At 48.9% G+C, this 21956-nt stretch overlaps 1 protein-coding gene across 2 annotated transcripts in view; it reads right to left on the reverse strand.

The window, feature by feature from the left end:
* Window positions 1–3256: 3256 nt before the first annotated feature.
* The window catches only part of ABCB9 (ATP binding cassette subfamily B member 9), a 47293-nt gene continuing 28593 nt past the window's right edge, over window positions 3257–21956 (reverse strand). For both annotated transcript variants that reach the window (XM_036745756.1, XM_036745764.1), the window contains 7 exons: window positions 19076–19273; window positions 10496–10624; window positions 9571–9759; window positions 8068–8241; window positions 7482–7641; window positions 5916–6052; window positions 3257–4802 (listed from right to left, as the gene is read on the reverse strand). In XM_036745756.1, coding sequence (XP_036601651.1) covers window positions 4491–4802; window positions 5916–6052; window positions 7482–7641; window positions 8068–8241; window positions 9571–9759; window positions 10496–10624; window positions 19076–19273 — 1299 coding nt within the window. In that variant the 3' untranslated portion in view covers window positions 3257–4490. The remainder of the gene's footprint in view (window positions 4803–5915; window positions 6053–7481; window positions 7642–8067; window positions 8242–9570; window positions 9760–10495; window positions 10625–19075; window positions 19274–21956) is intronic.

Raw genomic sequence — 21956 nt, forward strand, 5'->3', positions numbered from 1 at the left:
TTGAGAACAGCCATGCTTCCAGCCCAGTGCCCTCAGCCATCATCCTGGGAAAAGACCCTGGTGGAGCTACCGCCTGGCAATTGCTCCTGCAGGTGCTACAGTCCTACCTACTTTCAGCCAACCAATCAATAAACATTTATTAGGCACCTACTAGGTGCCAAGCACTGTGCTAAGTGCTGGGGATATAAAGAGAAGCAAAAGACAGTCTCTGCCCTCAAGGAGCTCACAATTCAACAGGGAAAGATCACACATTAAATCGACCCAGAAAAGGATATCCTTGCCCTCAAAGTTCTTGACCCTGTCAGATGGTTCTACATCAAAAACTAATATACTTTTATCCATGGAAATGACAGAGACATTAACATCTACATCTCAAGGACTGTGGAACCTTTCCACCTGACCTGCTGCAGAAACCTTCTATAACTGCTGTCTTCATTAGTAGAATGGGAGCTCTTCAGAAGCAGGGACTGTCTGACTTTTCTATTTCCAGTAAGTAGTAAGTATTTCCACTTAGTAAGGGCTTAATAAATGCTTCATTCATTCACATCATCTTAGCAAATGCCTTTGCTAAGAGTTGAGTTTATGGAATGATTGTTAATGGGAAGCACCCCAGTGGGGACCCCTCAGCTATAATGTTAGAAACAGCCACATACAGGATACCCTAGTACTCAAAGTGGTTCCACCCTTAGGGACCCAACCTGCAAAAACCTGTGAGTTTATCAGAGGAGTACTCCATAAGAGTTAATACAATTGTCCCAATTGTTGCAGGAGGCTGGTCAAGAAAATGAGCTCTCATTAAAGGGATTGCTTTATAAATTGTAAAAGCAGTAGAATTGTTGACTGGCATTTTTATTATTGCTTCCTCACTAATGTGACTTGCATGGAAAGCTGGTTTGCAGAGGTGAAGTGGGAGAATTTATTGTTGAAGGGAAAACATTCAAATATAAATAGCCTCAGGTCTGTTAAAAGGAAACTGTCCCAATACTATTTATGTGACTTTGGGCAGTTGCTTAATCTCCCATGGGGGCCACAGATCAGTCATCTCTCCATTCCCCTTTGGGGAAGCACTTCCTCCTCGGGCCTCAGTTTCCACAAATGTAAAATCAGGAGGTTGCTCTAGAAGGCTTCTGAGGTCCCCTTCAGCTCTAGAATTCTGACAGTTGGCATGGCCTGGGGTGGGGGGCAGTGAAGGAGCTGACGTCAGATTCCTGTTACTGAGCAGGAAACAATCTCCCGCCCTCCCTTCCTTGGCTCAAACAGCACAAAGCACACAGTGGTCTGGCACAGGCACCAGCACACAGACAGACAGTCTCTCTCTCTCTTCCTTCCAAGCCAGTATCTAATTCCCTTTTGACGGGTCTGGAGCATCAGGGCTCAGTACAACCCACTCATGTTTGCTAAGGGAGGGTCAGTTCCAGGACCAGCCTTGGTCCTACCTTCCCTCCAGGGAAGAGTGAGTCCCTGGAGGTGAAGACACAGCTCAGCCCAGCCATGGTACTTCCCAGGAGGAAGGCCTGCTGGTTGCATGGATCACAAACCCACATCCTGCCCGGCTCAGCAGCCTCTGCCAAGAGACATCAAGGCAGCAGAAGGAAATTAAAACGGGTTTGGGGGGTGAGGGAGTGGTCAGCGCTTCTAACTCAAAGAAGCCAGGGTAAAGAATGGCCAAATTCCAGAACAAGGTGAAAAGGGTGGTGGGGGTGAGCGGTAAGATGGACTGAGAGGTTTGGGTAGCCAAGCATGTGTCTCTAGGTCATGGGTTATGGCAGCTAAATGGTATAATTGGGATCAAAAAGATCTGGATTCAAATCCTGCCCCAGACCCTGACCGAGCCACTCCCCACCCCCCAGCCTCAGTTTCCTCATCCTTATACTGGAGATAAGAACACCTCATTGACAAGGTTGTCAGGAAAGCACCAGGTAACTGTCCGCTCTGGGGGGACCTGGGTTCTGATCCAGCCTCTGCTACACAGACAGCGAGCGTGTGACGCATAAAATGAAGGGCGTTGAATGAGCTTTTGGTCCCTTTGCTCCAAATCCAAAGGGCTGGTGTGACCTTTGGCCTCTATCTGCTCATCTGGAAAACAGAGGAGGACGGGAGGCCAGTCTTTGCAGAAGCCACGGGAGGGAAAGCAGAGGGATGATAAGCACTGACAGGCGCCACAAACATTGTCTCATCTGATCCTCACAATATTGCTGGGCTATCATCCCATTTTACAGCTAAGGAAACTGCAGCAAACAGGGTTTAAGCCTGATCTAGCTCAGGCTAGTTAGGGTCTGAGGCTGGATTCGAACTCGGGTCTTCCTGACTCCAGGCTCAGTGCTCCACCCACAGCACCACGTGACTTACATATGGTGCCTTGGGAACCTGCCAGGCTCAGAGTGTTGCTGAAAGAAAGGCCACAGGAAAGGGCAAGGCCAATGGGAAGGTGGGAGAATTCTCAGGAGTCCCAGGGAGTCCCAGGAGCACCAAGGGGAGGGGGAAGGGAAAGCTCCATGAAGATTCCTTGTTTTATTAAAAGGCACAAGTCTCACGGAGGCAGGAGGACCCTCACCATCTCACGGAGGCAGGTGGACCCTCACCATCACACGGAGGCAGGTGGACCCACACCATCACACGGAGGCAGGAGGACCCTCACCATCTCACGGAGGCAGGTGGACCCTCACCATCACACGGAGGCAGGTGGACCCACACCATCACACAGAGGCAGGTAGACCCTCACCATCACACGGAGGCAGGTGGACCCACACCATCACACAGAGGCAGGAGGACCCACACCATCTCATGGAGGCAGGCGCGCGCGCGCGCACACACACACACACTGGAACTAAGACCATGGGAAAGCCACCAGCTGGCAGGATCCTAGCCGGGAAAGGCAGGCCTAGCCAAGGATGCATGTGGAGCTATGGGTCCAGGGCCCTCCCTCTGTTCTCTTCAGTTTCTCCTGAAGCCTTTGGCCCTACAACTGACCTCCTGCCTAGGACAGGGACCTGGATGGAAATGCTGTGGAGAGAAGGGGCTGGAGAGCTTCATAATCTTGTCAACAATGGGGAGAAGAAAATCCCCCCTTGGCTCCGATGCCCTTGGGATCCCCAAGTGTGTGTGTGTATGTGTGACTGCGTCAATTCCGGGGAAACACACAAGGCCTAGCTAGGGAGGGCAAGCAGGGAGTCACCTGTGGAGCCAGCCTCCCCAGCCTCCCATCCAATCAGAACCTCCAGGGGTGGAGCAGAGGGAGGGAGACAGAAGGCAGCTGGTGGCTGGAGGGACAGAGGTAGTACTTTATTGAGAGGAGAGCTCCTCCAAGGGTTTGGAAAAAGCCCGGAACCAGGCTCAGCCTCCCCTGACCCTCCCAGCAACCCTACAAACAGTGAGAACGGAACATCGCAATCAAAAGCCCCGCAAACAGCAGAGGGCAGAGAAGGAGAGGCTGCCAGCTGGCAGGGTCCGGGGGCCTAAAGTGCTGGAGATGGGTGCCAGCCACCTCAAGGCAGTGCCATGGTCTGCCCTGTGGCCCCTCACTCCCCAGGGTTAAGGTTCATCGTGGTTCACAGTGAGACTGGCTTGGCTTCAGCAGCATGGAAGGGAGGAAGACACTGAGGAATTCCCCCTTACTCCAGCCTGGCCTGGCCCTGTGGCCCACCTCCTCCCACCCTCCTCTCCTTAATTCAACAGGCAGGGGGCAAGGGGATAAAGGGAGCAGGGCTGGCCCTCCCACCCTGAGGCCTCTGGAATAAAGGAGACGCTCTTCCCTGGGACTCCGTGGTCTCCTCTCCCATGCCAGGGCAGGGGGTGGGTGAGGGCAGGGACGGTGGCAGATGCCAACCCTTCACAGCTACCACTGGCCTGTTTTCCAGTGGGGAGGATGAGTCACTCTCGGCTCCCAGGGATAATAGAGGTTTGGGGAATTTCTTATGGGCCTACCCAGAGTCTTTCCTGGCTATTTAATGGAGAAATGATTTTTTTTAAGAACAACCAAAAGCTGCAGGGGGCTATACTCAGCTGGACCCAAGGATTAAAAACCCAGGGAAATCTCTGCTCCTCCCAAGTTGCCTAGGCAGAGGCCCCTGCCAGTGCAGTGCTGGATGGGCACCAGGGAGTCCTACGAGTACTGCTTCCTCCTCCAATGACCCTGTGACTCAGGCAGGGCTGGAGAGAAGACCATGGGGGTGAGATGGCACTGCCTGGTAAAGGTGGGCACACCTCCAGCTTCTGCTGGGAGCCCAGCCTAGAGGTGCCAGGAGGGAGGAGGTGGGGATGGTCCTGAGGCGGGGAGGGGAGCATGAAGCAGTAATGTGCTCAACTAGTAAACAGGCCTTGCCCTCTAGGGAGTGGTCTTGAGCCTCTGCCTTCAAGTAAGATGGGCCCCAGGTCCCAGCAGGTTCTGGGTTGGGCTGCCCTGGGCCTCCCTCGGGGGCTTCTGCCAGCTTGGGCACTGCAGCCTCCGCTCCCATCCTGGGGCAGGGGATGGGGGTAGAGGGAAGAGGGCCTCATGCCTTGTGCACCTCGCCATGCCCATCCGGGGGCTCCTTGTGGCTGGAGGGGAAACGCATCATCTCCTGCCGGCTGCCCCCGCCACCCCCACTGTCATCTTCTGTGCCCGTTTCCAGTCCCAGGATCTGCCTCTGAACCAACTTGGCGTAGAGGCCGTCCTGGGCCAGCAGCTGCTTGTGAGTCCCCTGCTGTACCACGCGCCCCTTGTCCAGCACAATGATGCTGTGGGCCTTCTCCACGGTGCTCAGGCGGTGGGCAATGATCAGGACTGTGTGCTTCTGGAGGTTGCCGTGGATTGCCTGCTGGATCTGGGGGACAGAGGGTGGGATGGTGGGGTGGGGCAGGACAGGAGGAAGGCAGGGAGCAGGACGGTTGGCACAGTGGGCCCAGAGCTGCAATCCTGGCCCTGGGTTCCCTTCCCCGGCCTCAGTGGCCCACGAGCCCAACCCATACACAAAGGGATCCCCCGCTGTGATGCCCCCAACCAAATGCTAACCCTAATGTGTCCCTCCCCAGGGTCCTCCTCTCCAGGATAACCACACCAGCTCCTTTAACCCATTCTCCTAGGTCATGGACCCAAGGTCCTTCACCCTCCTGGTTGCCCTCCTCTGGACACTCTCCAGCTTATCAATCTATCTATTAAATGGTGAGGCCCAGAATAGAACACAACACTCCAGCTGAGGGCTGGCAAGGGCAGAGGACAGTGAGAGTGACCTCCTGCCTATTCCTAGAAGCTGTGCTACTCCTTATGCAACACGAGAACAGACTTACTTTTGGCCAACACACAATACTCCTGGCTCATCTTGACCTTGTGGTCCACTTAGACCCCAAGATCTTCTCCGGAACTTTGGCGCATCATTCCTCCCTTGTCCTATGCTTATGAAGTTGATTTTTTTTTGACACAAGTACAAGACTTTACATTTATCCCTACTAAATTTCATCTTGTTATGTTCGGTCCAATGATCTAGCCTGTTGATATCTTTTGGGATTTTGCCTATCATCTACTGTATTAGCCAGCCTCTAGGTTCATTAAATGCCCTGCATTTAGAGTTGCAAGGGACTTTGGAGATCTAGTCCGACCCCCGAGTTTCAGAGAAGCTGAGTGACTTAGGAGCACAGATCACGGATCTACAGCCGGCATAACCCTCAGAAGTCATTTAGCTCCTGAGGAAACCGAGGCTCACAGAGGTGAATGGTCCAGCACACCATGCTGCCTCTCTTCATCTCCACCCTCCCATTTCACAGTTGGGGAAACTGAGGCTCACAGAGGTGAGGAGACTTGTTCAAAATCCCAGAGCAAGTCAAGGACCGTCTTCTTCCAACTCGTCTAACTGCTGAGCCCAACAATCCAAGGGCCTCTGGGAGGCTGGAGGGCCTGCCCTGGGCCTGCCTTGCTCTTGCCCCTCCCTGCCCCCACCTACCATGTATTCGCTTTCTGCATCCAGGGCACTGGTGGCCTCGTCCAGGATGAGCACAGGTGGGTTCCGGACCAAGGCTCTGGCCATGGCCACTCGCTGCTTTTGACCACCAGACAGCTGGGCCCCCTTTTCTCCAGTCTCTGTGGCAGGCAACAAGGTTGGCTCAAGATGCTGGCAAAAGTTCAAGGCCTTCCCCAAGGGGAATGGATGATTGGTGGCCCCAGCCCTCCTTGTGACTCTCCCCACCCGCCCTGTGTCCCTTCCAGAGAAGAAAGTAGCAAGTTAAAGCTTGTCCACTCTGCAGTGGAAGAACCTTAATGTTTCCCCCTCCTCTTGTGTGTTCTTAAGAGGTTGGCGATCCACCTGACTGGGGAAGGGCTGAGCACTAGCATACTGCACTACGTGAGGAATTCGGAGAAGCACGGGAAGACTTCTATGAACTGATGCAGACTGAAGTGAACAGAATCAGAACAATTAATACAGCAACAACGTTCCTAAGAAAAACAACTGTAAAAGACTGAAGGACTCTGGTCAGTGCAAGGACCAACCATGATTCCTGAAGATGGAGGATGGAGCAGCAGAGCCCACCTCCCCACAGAGAAGTGATGGACTCAGGGTGGAGAAGGAAACACATTTTTGGGTATTTCTAAAATGGGAATTTGTTTACTTGACTATGAACGCTTGTCATGAGGGCTTTCTTTTTCTTTTTTTCCACAACTGGGGAAAGCGAGAATAGGAGGAGGGGTAAGGCTAGGGAGAGGAGAGGAGGAGAAGGAAGGAGAAGAGAAGGGAGGAGAGGAGAAGGGAGGAAAGAAGAGAAGAAGAGAAAAAAGGAAAGTGGAAGAAAGTGAGAGAAAATAAATGCTAATTGGAAGAAAATTATAAAAACTTAAATTAAAAAAATGAACATAAAGACCAACATAAACAACCCGAGATAAGAAAATTCAGCTCCACTCCTTTGCAGTAGAGGTGGGTGGGTGGGGGGAGGTGTAGAACACTACATACACTGTCAGATTCAGCTGATGGGGGGGGTAATTTTGCAGAACTGCTTCCCCCCCATTTCTTTCTTAATTTTGTTACAAGGGATGACTGGTTGGGTAGGGGAAAGGGAAGGGTATATGCAGAAATTGGGATAGCATGAAAAAAGCTATAAATAGAAGAGCTAGAAACAGAATTTGGCAAGAATAAACTGACATCTCCATGGTGCTTCTGGCCATTACTTTGGTTCTTGTGACAGTCCAGTGAGGCAAGTGCTACAGGTATTATATTCCCATTTTACAGATGAAGGTACTTCAGTTCCATAAACACTTACTGAGCGCCTACTGTGTGCCAGGCCTGTGCTAAGTGCTGGGGATACACAAAGAGGCCAAAGACAGTCCCTGCCCTCAAGAAGCTTATGATTTAATGGATTAAGTCAAGAGGCTTGCTCCTGGTCACACAGCTGGTGAGGGTCCAAGGCAGGATGTGACCACACACCATTCTAGTGAGGAATCTCCAGTTTTGGGAGGGGAAACCTTCTTTAGGCATGAAGGCATTCTTGGCACCCTTCCCACCCCTCAGGGCCCATACCTGTGTTATAGCCATCCTGCAGCTCCATGATGAAATCATGAGCGTTGGCCTTCTGGGCCGCGTCTACCACCATCTCAAAGGGCACCGTGGGCAGCCCGTAGGAGATATTGTCTGTGATGGAGCGAGCAAACAGAACGGGCTCCTGACTCACCAGGGAGATCTGCACGGGGCGGGGGTGGGGGTGGGGGTGGGAAAGGAAGAAGAGATGAGGAAGATGGACAGCTGAGTTGGAATCCACCATCCCATTCCACCCGACAAAAAACCGACTCTGGGGAGCATGGAAAACTCATGAGCCATAAGTCTACTCAAGCTGTCCCTGCTCCAATGGGTAAGTGGTTGGGCTGATCCATCAACTAATCAGTAAGCATTTATTAGGTGCCTACAATGTACCAGCAGCCAGAAACACAGCTCAATCACCAGTTTGAGCCCTACTACGTGTTAGGCACTACACAAAGTACTGAGGCTACAATGGCATAAACAAAATGGTCCTCGCCATCAAGAAGCTTGCTTTCTATTGAGGATAACAAGCCCAAGGTCCTAGTGGCCCAACTCCCATCCACTGCCCAGAGGACCCTGGCCTACCTACCACTCTGTGTAGGTACTTGTGGTCATAGGAGCTGATGGGCTTCCCATCCAGCAGCACCCGACCCTCCTCCAGGGGGTAAAAGTTCTCCAGAATGTTGACGCAGGAGCTCTTCCCACTCCCTGAGGGGCCCACGAGGGCAGTCACCTTCCCCGGGGAGAGGGTGAAGGACACATTCTGTAGAAGATGGAGACACAGTGCTTAGGGGTCTCCCCCTGCCCATGCTTTGAGGCTGAATCTCGAAACGCCAGGCCTGGAAGGGGTCTCTGAGGCCACTCAGCCCAACCCTGACAAGTGGTCCTTCTGAGACCTCCAGGGATGAGCTGCCCTCCTAAGGCAGCCCGAGGCACTTTGGGGGAGTTCCCACTCTCTTCTTGCCATCCAGACTGAACTGGAAGCTTCCTTGTCTCTGCCAGTTGCTCCTGGTTCAGCCCTCCAGGGCCAAGCGGAACAACTTAACCTTGCCAATGCCTGAAGACAACCCTTGGGCTCCCCTCCCCAAGTTCTTCTCTATGTTCAATGTACCTAGTTCTTTTCACTGTTTTCATGGCAAATATGAGACCCTTCTCTGACCTGACTGTCCCCTGAATATTCTTCAGCTCGTTGCCCTTCTTAAACTGTGGTGGCCAGAACTGAACAGGATTCTACATCTGGTCTGATGGAGCGGAGGACGGTAATATAACTGCCTTCTCGTGCCTAGACGCCATGACTCTCTCAATGCCACCCGGCTACCATAGCACACAATTAAGTGAAACTGAGTGTGCAGGCCATTAAAACCTTCAGATCTTTTTCAGACACACTGCTACCTAACCACACCTCCCCATTTTGAACTTCTGACACTAGTTTTTTAAATCCAAGCTAAAGATGTGACATTTCTACTTGGTGAATTTGATTCTACTGCTTTAAGCCCAATGGTGTAGCCTGGCATCCAGTGTTAGCTCACCACTCCCAGTGCTGTCATTTCTAGGACCCTCAGTGCTTAGGAAATCTAGGATCCTCTCCCCTTACCTCCCAACAACCCCCTCTCTCCAGTCCGCTGTTTCTGAGCCCCCAGGCTGTGGAAGGCCTTGAAGGCCTACGCCTCTTCATCAGCCCTGCTTCTGCCCGGTCGACACTGCTCTCTCCTGACTCCTAGGCCTTCTCTGCCCATCTCCCTCCTAGACAGGGATGGCCAAATAGTACAAAATGCCAGAGCTGGAAGAGCCCTTAGAGATTATCTGGGCCAACCCAGTCATTTTCCGGAGGAGGAAAAGACCATCCAACCCAAGAAGCATGTATTAAACACCGACTGTATAAGGTGCTGTAATTACTAATGGGGAGGGAGCGGTTACCACATGTAACACAGAAGCATGTGCAGGATAATTTGAGGACAGAGTACTAATGTCTAGGAGGAAAAGGAACAAAGGTCATTGAAGTCCCCAACTCTCTCCCCACCAGTCAGAAGGCCTGCCTGCCACTCTTGGCCTCCAGCTGGGAACATCGCTGCCCCTGGGCTCTCCTGCTTACCTGCAGGACTTGGGTGTGAGGACGGGTGTGGTAGGTAAAGGTGACATTCTCAAAGTCCACTCGGCCCTCCAGGTGATCAGGGGCCAGGGTCCCATCATACAACATGGTTGGCTGCCGGTCAATGAACTCAAACACCTTCTCGGCTGCTCCTACCCCCTGCATCAAGCCACTGTAGACAGAGCCGACCGACTGGAGAGACACAAACCATCCCCCCCATTCCCTCCAAATTACTACCTGGTAACTTCTGGGAGTCCCAATCCCATGAGCCAAAAGAATACAGAGGCTGAGCACAGAGGACAAGAAGGGAAGGTCTGCCCCCACCCCCATCCTGAAGAGAGATGGCAGAGAGGCAAGGATCTTCCTGAAGACCCAGGGGTGACCTGCTTCTGCCCCATCAGCTTCCCTACAGGGGCTGTGTCTCCATGGGAGCTGGGTCCCCCTTCCCTCACACACATTTAGGGCTTTTTTTAGCCTTGGAGAGCTGGGGCAGACCTCAGTAGCTATTTCCTTTAGCTCCTCCCTGAATGAGAATCCTCACTACCATCTCTCTAACAAGGGGTGCTGAGGCCCTGCTTAAAGGCCTCCAGAGAGGGAAGCCCACTGGGGAGCCAGCCTGCACCACTGTGGGACAGCTGTCATTGCTAGGAAGCATTTCCTGACACTGAGCTTATGTCTGCCTCTTTGTCGCACTCTGGGAGCCCAGCACAACAAGGCTGGTCCCTCCTCCATGCAACCACCCTCCAAACTCTGGAACTTGGCTCTCCTGTCCCTCTCACTGCTCCCCAAGGCTTCTCCTGTTCAGATTGAACATGCCCACTCCTGTCAGCTGATCTCCCTCTGCAACCCCCTCCCGCCCCTGGGTCATCCCACTGCCCCACCCTGCCCATGGGTGTGCCTTGGCCTGCTCTCCTCACCCCGGGCTCACCTCCATGCAATCTCCCAGAACAAACTCATAGATGATGAAAGAGATGAGGTTCCCGCTGGTCATCTGGCCCGAAATGACAAGGTGGCCCCCGTAGTAGAGGATGCTGACCTGTACCACCAGCAGGGTGAGCTGGAGGCCCAGGGGACAAAGGGAATTGGGATTTGGGTCAAAAGGTCCTGACTCAGGCTGATCCTCCCCCATCTCCCTGTACCCCACTAGCCTGACAGGAAACAGAGATGGGGGTGGGTGTGTCAAGGGACTCAGCAGAGAAAAACTCAAATTTGGGCAGGAATCCCCTTTGTGCACTCCCACGGGATCCTGGGACCACAGCTCCCCAACTGGAAAGGACCTCAGAAGCCATCTGGCCCAAGTCCACCCCCTCCTCATGAGGAAAGCGAGTCCCCGAGAGGCAGAGTGATTTACGGAATCCTAGATTTGGAGCTTGGAGGGACCTCAAAGGGAATTTAAGTGGGTTTACTCAGGGACACATAGGTAGAAAGCCTCAGAGGTCCTCTGACTCCAGCCAGTGCTTTTTCTCCTGTATGACACTGTACCGGCCCTCTGGTAAGGGACCGATAGGAAAGGAGAATGCCTTCCTGCCCTTTGGAGAAAGGGAAAGGAGGGCAAGAAACCAAAAGACTGGAAAATGTCCCTTACACAAACAACTACATTATCTGTGACACAGGGGAGGGATTCATCCCCATGTTACATACAAGGAAACTGAGCCAGGAAGGATAAACTACTGTCTAACCATGCCTCTCCCAGACTGTCCTCAGGCACCGATTCTTTGTATTCTTATTTATTCTAATTTCTTACCCACAGCTGGCAGCTGTTTTCATTTTTTAACATTTGAGTATGTTTTGTATGAGGGACATAGCAGAGAGAGAACTGGCTATACCTGAATCCAACCTCTGACACATACGACTTATATGACCCTGGGCAAGTCACTTAACTAAGTGTCCCAGAAAACTCTTCTATTTCAAACAGAAAATTAGGGTGAGGCCAGTTCTAGACCTTGTCTCACCTGAGCAGCAGTACCCAAGTGGCCTCCTCTTACTAAACAAAGATAAACCTTTCCCAATACTCCCCCACCCCTGCCATCTCCTGGACCACCACTTTGTCATGGCAGTGGGGTTTGTGTAGCTCAATGAAGCTACGAGCTTATACCATGCAGAGCTACCCAAGATGGACAGGCAAGTCATAATGGAGAGCTCTGACAAAAAAAAGGCAAACCACTCCAGTATCTTTGCCGAGAAGACCCCATGGACAGTACTAAAAAGATAAAAAACAGGACAGTAGAAGTTGAATCTCAGGTCAGAAGGTGTCCAACACACCAATGGGGAAGAGTGGAGGACAACTACAAGGAGCTCCAGAAAGATGTGGTCAGAAAGGAGGTGGAAAGATTAAGTATTGACATCTTGGGTGTCAGTGAACTTAAATGGATGGGAATGGGTGAATTGAATTCAGAAGATCACTACATATACTTCTGTGAGCAAGAATCTCTTAATGTAGAGTATCCCTCATTGTCAAAAAAAAAAAGTGAGAAAAGCAATACTGGGGCATAATCTCAAAATGACCAGATGATATCTGTTCTAATGCAAAGCAAATCGTTCAACACCACAGCAATACAAGTGTATGCTCTAACCACAGATGCCAAAGAGGCCTAAGTGGATCAGCTTTACGCAGACCTACAATATCTTCTAGAAAGAATACTCAAAGAAGAGAAGTCACGTTCATCATAGGGGACTGGAATGCTAAAGTAGGAAATTAAAAGATAATTGGAACAGACAAGTTTGGCTTTGGAGTACAAAATGAAGTAGGCCAGAGACTAACAGAGTTTTGTCAAGATAACTCTCTGGTCATAACAAACACTCTTTTCCACAACCCAAAATTCTACACCAGATGGTTAAAATCAAAATCAGATTGAGTCTATACTCTGCAGCCAAAGGTGGAGAAGCTCTATACCATGAGTTAAAACAAGACCTGAGCTGACTGTGGCTCAGATCATGAGCTTCTTACTGCAAAATTCAGACTTAAATTGAAGAAAGTCAGGAAAACCATCATGTGATGTTGGTATGGCCTATGAATAGGAAGTGGAGGGGATAAATAGATTTAAGATGAATAGATTTGGTAGATAGAGAGCCTAAAGAACTATGGACAGAGGACTGCAATACTGTGCAAGAGGCAGCAACAGAAAAACATCTCAAAGAAAAAGAAGAGCAAGAAAGCAAAATGGTGTCTGATGAGGCTTTACAAATAGCTGAGGAAAGAAGGAAAGGGAAAGGTCAAGGAGAAAGGGAAAGATAGACCCAACTGCATGCAGAATATCAGAGAACATCAAGGAGAGATAAGGTTTTCTTAAATGACCAACGCAGAGAAATAGAAGAAAATAATAGAATGGGAAAGATGAGAGATCTCTTCGAGAAAGTTAAATATCGAGGGAACATTTCATGCAAAAATGGACATAAAAGACAAAAATGGCAGAGATTTAAAGGAAGCAGAAGAAATTAAGAAGAGGTGGAATGCACACAAGAAATATAAAGAAAGGTCTTCACATCACCAATAACCACCATGGTGCGGTTACTGATCTAGAGCCAGACATCCTGGAGGATGACGTTGAGTGGGCCTTAGGAAGCATCACTACCAATAAGGCCAGTGGAAGTGATGGGATTCCAGCTAAGCTAGTTAAAATCCTAGAAGACACTGTTAAGGTGCTGTACTCAATATGCCAGCAAATTTGGAAAACACAAAAGTGGCCGCCGGATTGGAAAGGATCAGTTCACATCTCAGTCCTAAATAAGGGTAGTGCCAAGGAATGTTCAAATTACCGAACAAGGGCACTCATTCCACAGGTCAGCAGGTTACGTTTGAGATTCTGCAAGCTAGGCTTCAGCAATATGTGAACTGAGAATTACCCGAAAAGTAGGCTGGCTTTTGAAGAGGCCGAGGAACCAAAGACCAAATTGCCAACATTTCTCTGGATTAGGGGGAAAGCAAGGGAAGTCTAGAGAGACATCTACTTGTGCTTTGTTGACTACACTAAAGCTTTGGACTGTGTGGATCACAACCAAATGTGGCAAGTGCTCAAAGAGATGGGAGTACCAGATCATCTTACTTGTCTCCTGAGGAACCTGTATGTGGGCCAAGAAGCAACAGTTAGAACTGGACATGGAACAACTGATTGGCTTAAGATTGGAAAAGGAGGGGGCGGAGCCAAGATGGCAGCTGGTAAGCAGGGACTAGCGTGAGCTCCATACCGAGTCCCTCCAAAAACCTATAAAAAATGGCTCTGAACCAAATCTAGAATGGCAGAACCCACAGAACAGCAGAGGGAAGCAGGGCTCCAGTCCAGGACAGCCTGGATGGTCTCTGGGTGAGGTCTATCCCACACGGAGCTGGGAGCTGGGAACGGAGTGGAGCAGAGCCCAGTGTGAGTGGCGTGGACCAACAAGACCAGCAACCGGGCAGAGCATGCCCTAGTGCCCTGAATCAGTGAGCTGCGGCAGTTACCAGACTTCTCAACCCACAAACACCAAAGACTGCTGAGAAGGTTAGTGGGAAAAGCTGCGGGAGTGGAAGGAGTTCGCAGTTCGGCTTCCAGCCCCGGGGGCAGCGGAGGTGGGGCAGCTACAGCTGTTGTTGCTTCTGGCTCCAGGCCCACCTGGTGGGAGGAATTAAGTGGTGGATCAGAGCAGGAGTGCACAGCCTGCTGAAGATCTAAGCCCAGTCCGGGTTGGGGGTTCTTGGGGAAGGAGCAGTGCTGGTGTGGCAGAGCCGGCACCTCCCCCCCAAACGTGGAACATAGAACTCTCTAGTCTACAAGCAGTCATACCCCACTGAAAAACTCAAAGGTCAAGTTAGTTGGCTGGGAATATGGCCAGGCAGCAAAAACACACCCAGATTCAGTCTCAGACTTTGCATTCTTTCTTTGCTGACAAAGAAGACCAAAACATACAGCCTAAAGAAGTCAATAAAGTACAAGAGCTACACCAAAAGCCTCCAAGAAAAACATGAACTGGTCCCAGGCCATGGAAGAGCTCAAAAAGGATTTGGAAAAGCAAGTTAGAGAAGTAGAGGAAAAACTGGGAAGAGAAATGAGAAGGATGCAAGAAAACCTTGAAAAACAAGTCAATGACTTGCTAAAGGAGACCCAAAAAAATACTGAAAAATACACTGAAGAAAACAACACCTTAAAAAACAGACTAACTCAAATGGCAAAAGAGCTCCAAAAAGCCAATGAGGAGAAGAATGCCTCGAAAGGCAGAATTAGCCAAATGGAAAAGGAGGTCCAAAAGACCACTGAAGAAAATACTACTTTAAAAATGAGATTGGAGCAAGTGGAAGCTATTAACTTGATGAGAAATCAAGATATTATAAAACAGAACCAAAGGAATGAAAAAATGGAAGACAATGTCAAATAACTCATTGGAAAAACCGCTGACCTGGAAAACAGATCCAGGAGAGATAATTTAAAAATTATTGGACTACCTGAAAGCCATGATCAAAAAAAGAGCCTAGATATCATCTTTCAAGAAATTATCAAGGAGAACTGCCCTGATATTCTAGAGCCACAGGGCAAAATAGAAATTGAAAGAATCCATTGATCGCCTCCCCAAATAGATCCCAAAAAGAAATCTCCCAGGAATATTGTCGCCAAATTCCAGAGCTCCCAGATCAAGGAGAAAATACTGCAAGCAGCCAGAAAGAAACAATTTGAGTATTGTAGAAACATAATCAGAATAACCCAAGATCTGGTAGCCTCTACATTAAGAGATCGAAGGGCTTGGAATGCGATATTCCGGAGGTCAATGGAGCTAGGATTAAAACCAAGAATCACCTACCCAGCAAAACTGAGTATCATGATCCAAGGCAAAATATGGATTTTCAATAAAATAGAGGACTTTCAAGCTTTCTCAGTGAAAAGACCAGAGCTGAATAGAAAATTTGACTTTCAAACACAAGAATCAAGAGAAGCATGAAAAGGTAAACAAGAAAAAGAACAAGAAAAAGAAATTGCAAGGGACTTACTAAAGGTGAACTGTTTTGTTGACATTCCTACATGGAAAGATGATGTGTATGATTCATGAGACCTCAGTATTAAGGTAGCTGAAGGGAATATGCATACATATATGTTTATGTATATATATGGGTGAATGTGTATGTATGTATGTATATATCTATGTGTGTGGAGAGAGAGAGAGAGAGAGAGAGAGAGAGAGAGAGAGAGAGAGAGGACACAGGGTGAGTTGAAGATGAAGGGAAGATATCTAAAAGAAATAAAATCAAATTAAGGGATGAGAGAGGAACATACTGAGAGAGGGAGATAAGGAGAGATAGAATGGGGTGGATTATCTCGCATAAAGGTGTCAAGAGGAAGCAGTTCTGTGGGAGGAGGGGAGAGGGCAGGTGAGGGGGGAATGAGTGAACATTGCTCTCATCAGATTTGGCCTAAGGAGGGAATACCATACATACCCAATTGGGAGTCTTACCCCACAGGAAAGAAGAGGGAAGAAGAAAAAAAAATGGGGGGGGATGATGGAGGGGAGGGCTGATGGGGGTGGAGGTAGTCAAAAACAAACACTTCCAAAAGTGGACAGGGTCAAGGGAGAAAATTCAATAAAGGGGGATGGGTTGGGAAGGAGCAAAATGTAGTTAGTCTTTCACAATATGAGTATTGTGGAAGGGTTATACATAATGATACACATATGGCCTATGTTGAATTGCTTGACTTCTTAGGGACGGTGGGTGGGAAGGGAAGAGGGGAGAGAATTTGGAATTCAAAGTTTTAAAAACAGATGTTCAAAAACAAACAAAAATGTCTTTGCATGCAACTAGAAAATAAGATACACAGACAATGGGGCGTAGAAATTTATCTTGCCCTACAAGAAAGGAAGGGAAAAGGGGATGGGAGGGGAGTGGGGTGACAGAGGGGAGCGCTGACTGGGGAACAGGGCAACCAGAATATACGCCATCTTGGAGTGGGGGGGAGGGTAGAAATGGGGAGAAAATTTGTAATTCAAACTCTCGTGAAAATCAATGCTGAAAACTAAATATGTTAAATAAATTAAAAAAAATAAAGCATAAGATTGGAAAAGGAGTACAATAAGGCTATATATTATCACCTTGCTTATTTAACTAATATGCAGAGTATATCAAGTGAAATGCCAGACTAAATAAATCAAAAGCTGGAACTGAGGTTGCCGGGAAAAAAAATCAACAATCTCAGATGTGGAGGTAATACCACTATGATGGCAGGAAGTGAAGAGGAATTAAGAAGCCTCTTGATGAGGGTGAAAGAGGAGAGAGTAAAGGCTGGCTTGAAGCTTAACATAAAAATAACTAACATCTTGGCAACTGGTCCCATTACTTCCTGGCAAACTGAGGCAGAAGAAATGGAAGCAGTGTCAGTGTCTTGGGCTCAAAGATCTCTGCAGATGGCGACTACAGCCAGGAAATTAAAAGATTCATGCTCCTTGGAAGGAGACAAATCTGAACAGCATACCAAAGAGCAGAGACACCACCTTGCTGACAAGGATCTATATAGTCAAAGCCATGGTTTTTCCAGTAGCGACGTATGGCTGTGAGAGTTGGACTACGAGGCAAACTGAACACCACAGAATCGATGCTTTCAAAGTGTGGTGCTGGAGAAGACTTTTGAGAGTCCCTTGTTCAGCAGGGAGATCGAGTCAGTCAATATTTAAATTAATTCACATTATTCACTGGAAAGTTAACTACTAAAGCTGAAGCTTAAATAGAGCAGTTAGGTGGTGCAGTGGATAGAGCTCTAGGCCTCGAGTCCAGAGGACTTGAATTCAAATCTGGCCTCAGACACTTACTAATTATGTGACCCTGGGCAAGTTACTTAACCCTATTTGTCTCAGGTTCCTCATCTGTAAAATGAGCTGGAGAAGGAAACAGCAAACCACTCCAGTATCTTTGCCAAGAACACCTCACATGGTGTTACGAAGAGTCGGACACGGCTGAAACAAATGAACAACAAAGCTTAGACAGTTTGGCCACACAATGAGAAGGCAGGACTCATCAGAAAAGACCGCATGTTGGGAAAGGTCAAAGGCAAAAGGAGAAGGGGACGGTGGAGGATGAGATTGCTAGATAGCGTCACGGAAGCAACAAGCCTGAGCTTGGAAAGACTTTGGGAGATAGCGTAGGATAGAATGGCCTGCTGTGCCATCATCCATGGGGTCAGGAAGAGTCAGACATGACTGAACAATGACAAATCTTTCCCCCGGTCCCTTATAGCTTCCTGACCCAACTGATCCTCTTTCACTAGGGCTGAACTTTGGCAGAAACTTAAATGACTTCATGAGGCTTTCCCATTCCTGGGGAAGAAGTCTGAACCAGCCCAGGGCAAGGGGTCAGTTGGTTCTTGTCCCAGTCATAGTGCCCTAGGAATGAGCTCTTAGGAGCTAGGTCATGTGGGTATGCGGGTAGCTCTCTGGAGTTTGCCAGACTGGCCCCAGGGATTCTGCATGACCATTGTAGAAGATGCCCTTGGGTTCCACCCCAGGACTTGAGAGAGAAGGAAAAGTAGAACAAAGTGGGGATGCCAGGAAAGCCAGGTGTTATCAGTTTATTGTCATCTTAGAGGCAATGTGATGCAGGGAAATGGCACTGGATTTAGCATCAGAGGACCTGGATTCAAATCCTGGCTTGACCATTTACTACTTATGTGACCCTGGGAAACTGTTGTGAGTCTCTGTAGAATGATGGGGCTGGACTAGACAGCCTCTAGAATGCAGGCTATGATTTCATGATCCTATTATCTGGAGCAGCTGACTGATAAAAGCCTTCAAACTGGGTGTAGAGAGATATTACTCTGCCTCTTTCTAACACTGAACTCTCCCCTACATCATTCACAAAGGGATTTACATCTGTATTCTACACCACAGACCTTTTTTCCTGTCTCAAACTGTCTAAATCCTGTCTGAAAAATGTGTTTCTTTATGCAAATCTAACAGTGGTTTTTATTAAAATAAAGTGCTTTTTCTAACTCATTAAGAAATCAAAATGTCCATCTATAACAGCAATCTCTGACATCACTGGACAGCTGATACAGATCTTTCCCTTTCCATGCTCCATATGAAAAGGGCCTTAGAGGGTTGGTGTGCTCACCACTACCATGAATACGAGGTGTTCCCTGTCTCCCCTGACACTGGGAATGCACTGACAGGGCCTGTCTCTAGGCCTTTCCTCCAAAGAACTAGAAATCCAGTTTCCTGGCACTCCATGAAATATGGCTTATTTGTCAGCCTCTTGTTGAATCGGGCCCCTCTAGCCAGTATCTTCCCACCATGGTTCCCTCCCTTCCTCTTCCTGGGATCTCTGGTCCATACAGGCAACAGAGACTAGAAAACAGCAGGGCAGAAATGGAGGAGGGGGGAAGGGGAAGCACTGGGGTCCCAGGGATTTGTGCTCCATATGGGAAATGGGACAGAAATTGGTGGGGAGGGATGGGAAATCTGGTATGCCAGGGACCCAACCAGCACAGATGTCTCTGCCAGGTCCTGGAGGTTGAGAAGCTAAGGGTTGGACAGGGGTAGGAGTGTGGGCGACACCTACCCCACTACCCCACACATAGTACGTATAGGCCATGGCTTCCTTCCTGTTCAGCTTGTACACCTGCTGCAGCTTCCGGGAGTACACCTCAGCCTCCTCGTCCTCATTGGCAAAGCTCCTGACTGTCTTCATAGCACTGATGGTCTCCTCGGCTGTATTGCTAGCCCTGGCCAGGGCATTCTGGACCTCTTTGGAAAGCCGCTACATGTCCGGGCCAATCCAAGAAGGAAAAGGAGAGGAAACAGCAAATTAGTGTCATCTCAGAGTCTGTATCCCCTAGGTCCACTGCACTGCTGTGTTAGGACTGCAGCTTCCCGCACAGAGACCACAGAGCGTCTTTGGGTTTCTCTCCTTCTGTGGGTGACATAAGCCAGATGATCTCACTGGTATTGGGAATTCCCATCTGGCAATGCAGAGGGGCACCTTCTCTGCGGTGTACAATCTCAGAGAGTTTTCTGGGTTAAATGATTTGCCCAGGGTCATATGGACAATATGGGCCAGAGGTGGGATTTGGGGGTGGCCTGGGCTTTCCTGACCCAAGGCCAGCCAGTTCTCTCCCTGCTTTGTCCCTCCTACAAAACATATTCAAATGCTGAAAAACATAAGGAGCTGCAAGCTGTGGGTAAGAAACTCTAGCGAACGGAGGACATGTAAAATCTTTCATTTGGGTTCAAAGAATCGGCATCCCAGGGACAAGATGGGAGAGATGTGGTTAGACAGTGGTTCGTCTGAAGAAGATTGGGGAGTTTTGGTGGGTTTCAAGCTCCATGTGAGTAAATGAATGAATATGTCAGCAAGAAGGCAATCTTAGGTCAAATTATAAATGATAAGGAAGTGATCATCCCACCATACTCTGAACTGGTCAGACTGCACCAAGAGCATCGTGTTCAGTTCAGCCTAACTATCCACACAGGAAAAATCAACTGGATGAAAAAAGTGCTTGTCATCTAGACTGTGCTGTACCAAAGGGTGGACAACCGTTAGCATATAAATGTTGAGCAGACGTTCCAGTTAGACTATGATGGGAAGAGCACAAGGCTGGATTGCATTTGAGGAATTGTGCTACACCTTTTTAACAAGCCTAGGCTTCTCCCTGAAACCCAATCCCATCTTTTTCATACTTATATTCTTCCAGGACTGCTCACTGTATGTGAATCATGGATTACCACAATCCCTGGGCAGTCAAAATGGCAGCTTTTCATAGAGCTGGAAGGGGCCTCTGAGGTCAGATAGTCCACCCCTCTCATGGGTCCAGGGAGGTCAAGTGACTTGCTCAAGGACACACAGGAAGTGTAGATGAGGAAACGGAGGCACAGAGAAGTGAATTTGCTACTAAAAAGAAATATTTTTATAAATATGTATCAATATAATCACATTCCTTTGTAGTTCTGCTTATTTTATTCTATGCATTTAAAAACCTTATTCTGAGGAGGATTCATCAGTTTCATCAGCATGTCTAAGGGGAGTCTGGGACACAATTAAGGTTCAACACCCTTGTTTTCCAGATGAGGAAACAGATTAAGACATTACCTGAAGGGCAAAGGAGAGATGACCGATGGGCCAATTACCAAGGCTGAATTGTGTGCACACAGCAACATACAAGATACTATCAGAGAGACAGGAAAAGGAGATGGGCCAGTCAGGCAGCAAAGGCAGGCAATGGCAGATGGCTGGCCTTAGAGATGTGCTGGGACCCACCTAATGCCAAGAAGCCTAGAGGAAGCCCCACTTCCTGACAATATGTCCAACCCAACAGAAGATTGACAAGAGTCACACAACAGAAGCAGGGGAGAGGTTACTATCTGCAAGGCTGGAGGGAGGGGATGCCTCCAGCAAGGAGATGATCGATATATTCAGTTCAACAAATGATCAACAAGGTGAAGTCTTTCTGAACTAGCCAAGGCCCTGATCAGTCAGCTGGAAACGACTTTCAGCAACAGATCTTGGCACAGTTTTGGCCCCTGAATAGTCTTGCCCCTGGCAGACAGGAGACTTGGGAAGCTGCTAAGACCAGCCCCCAGTGGTGGGGAACTGCCAGGGGAGCCCTAGTGGATCCATGGAGGAATGGAGGCGGCCCACGTCTGACACCAGAGTAGCCTTTCCGCTGCTCAAGCTGCCTTCTGCCAGACAGGGCCTTGGGCAGATGCTGCACCCTCTCTGGGAAAGAACAAAGGTGCTGCTCTAGGCCAAGAGTTTGAACCTGGTGTGATTTTTAGATATTTTGGTAAAAGTATTTCAATATAACTTGTAATCCTGTGAATTTTATTTTATGCATTTAATAAATAATACTAACAGCGAGTATTTCTATGGGGCTTTAAGGTCGAGGCATTGCTCTACAAATACGAGCTCATTTGATCCTCACAACAACCCTCGGAGGGAGGCGCTATTAGTATCTCCACTTTACGGATGAGGAAACCGAGGCAGGCTGTTGAAGTGACTCACCCAGGGTCACATAGCTAAGAAGTGTCTGAGACAGAATTTGAACTCTAAGGCCAGCACTCTCTGCACCTAGTGGCCAGTCTGAAAATGTGATTCTAAGAAGGGACCTGTAGGCTTCAGTAGTCTCCCTAGCAGATCCATCACACACACACACACACACACACACACACACACACACTCTGATACACTCTTACACAACTCACACACACATTCACACAGTCACACACTCTCACTCTCTCACACATACACACACACACTCTCACATGCTTACACTCACACACACTCACATCCACAGTCATACACTCTCATACTCTCTCTCTCTCTCACACACACACACATATTGGAATAAGGGATCTCCAAGCTCTTTAAAGACAGGGAACAACGCCTTTTCTGGCTTCAGTGCCAAACCCAGGAAGGCCACTCCGGCGAGGGGGAACAAGGGAGG

This window comes from Trichosurus vulpecula, chromosome 1 (assembly GCF_011100635.1).
Source record: "Trichosurus vulpecula isolate mTriVul1 chromosome 1, mTriVul1.pri, whole genome shotgun sequence".
NCBI lineage: Eukaryota > Metazoa > Chordata > Mammalia > Diprotodontia > Phalangeridae > Trichosurus > Trichosurus vulpecula.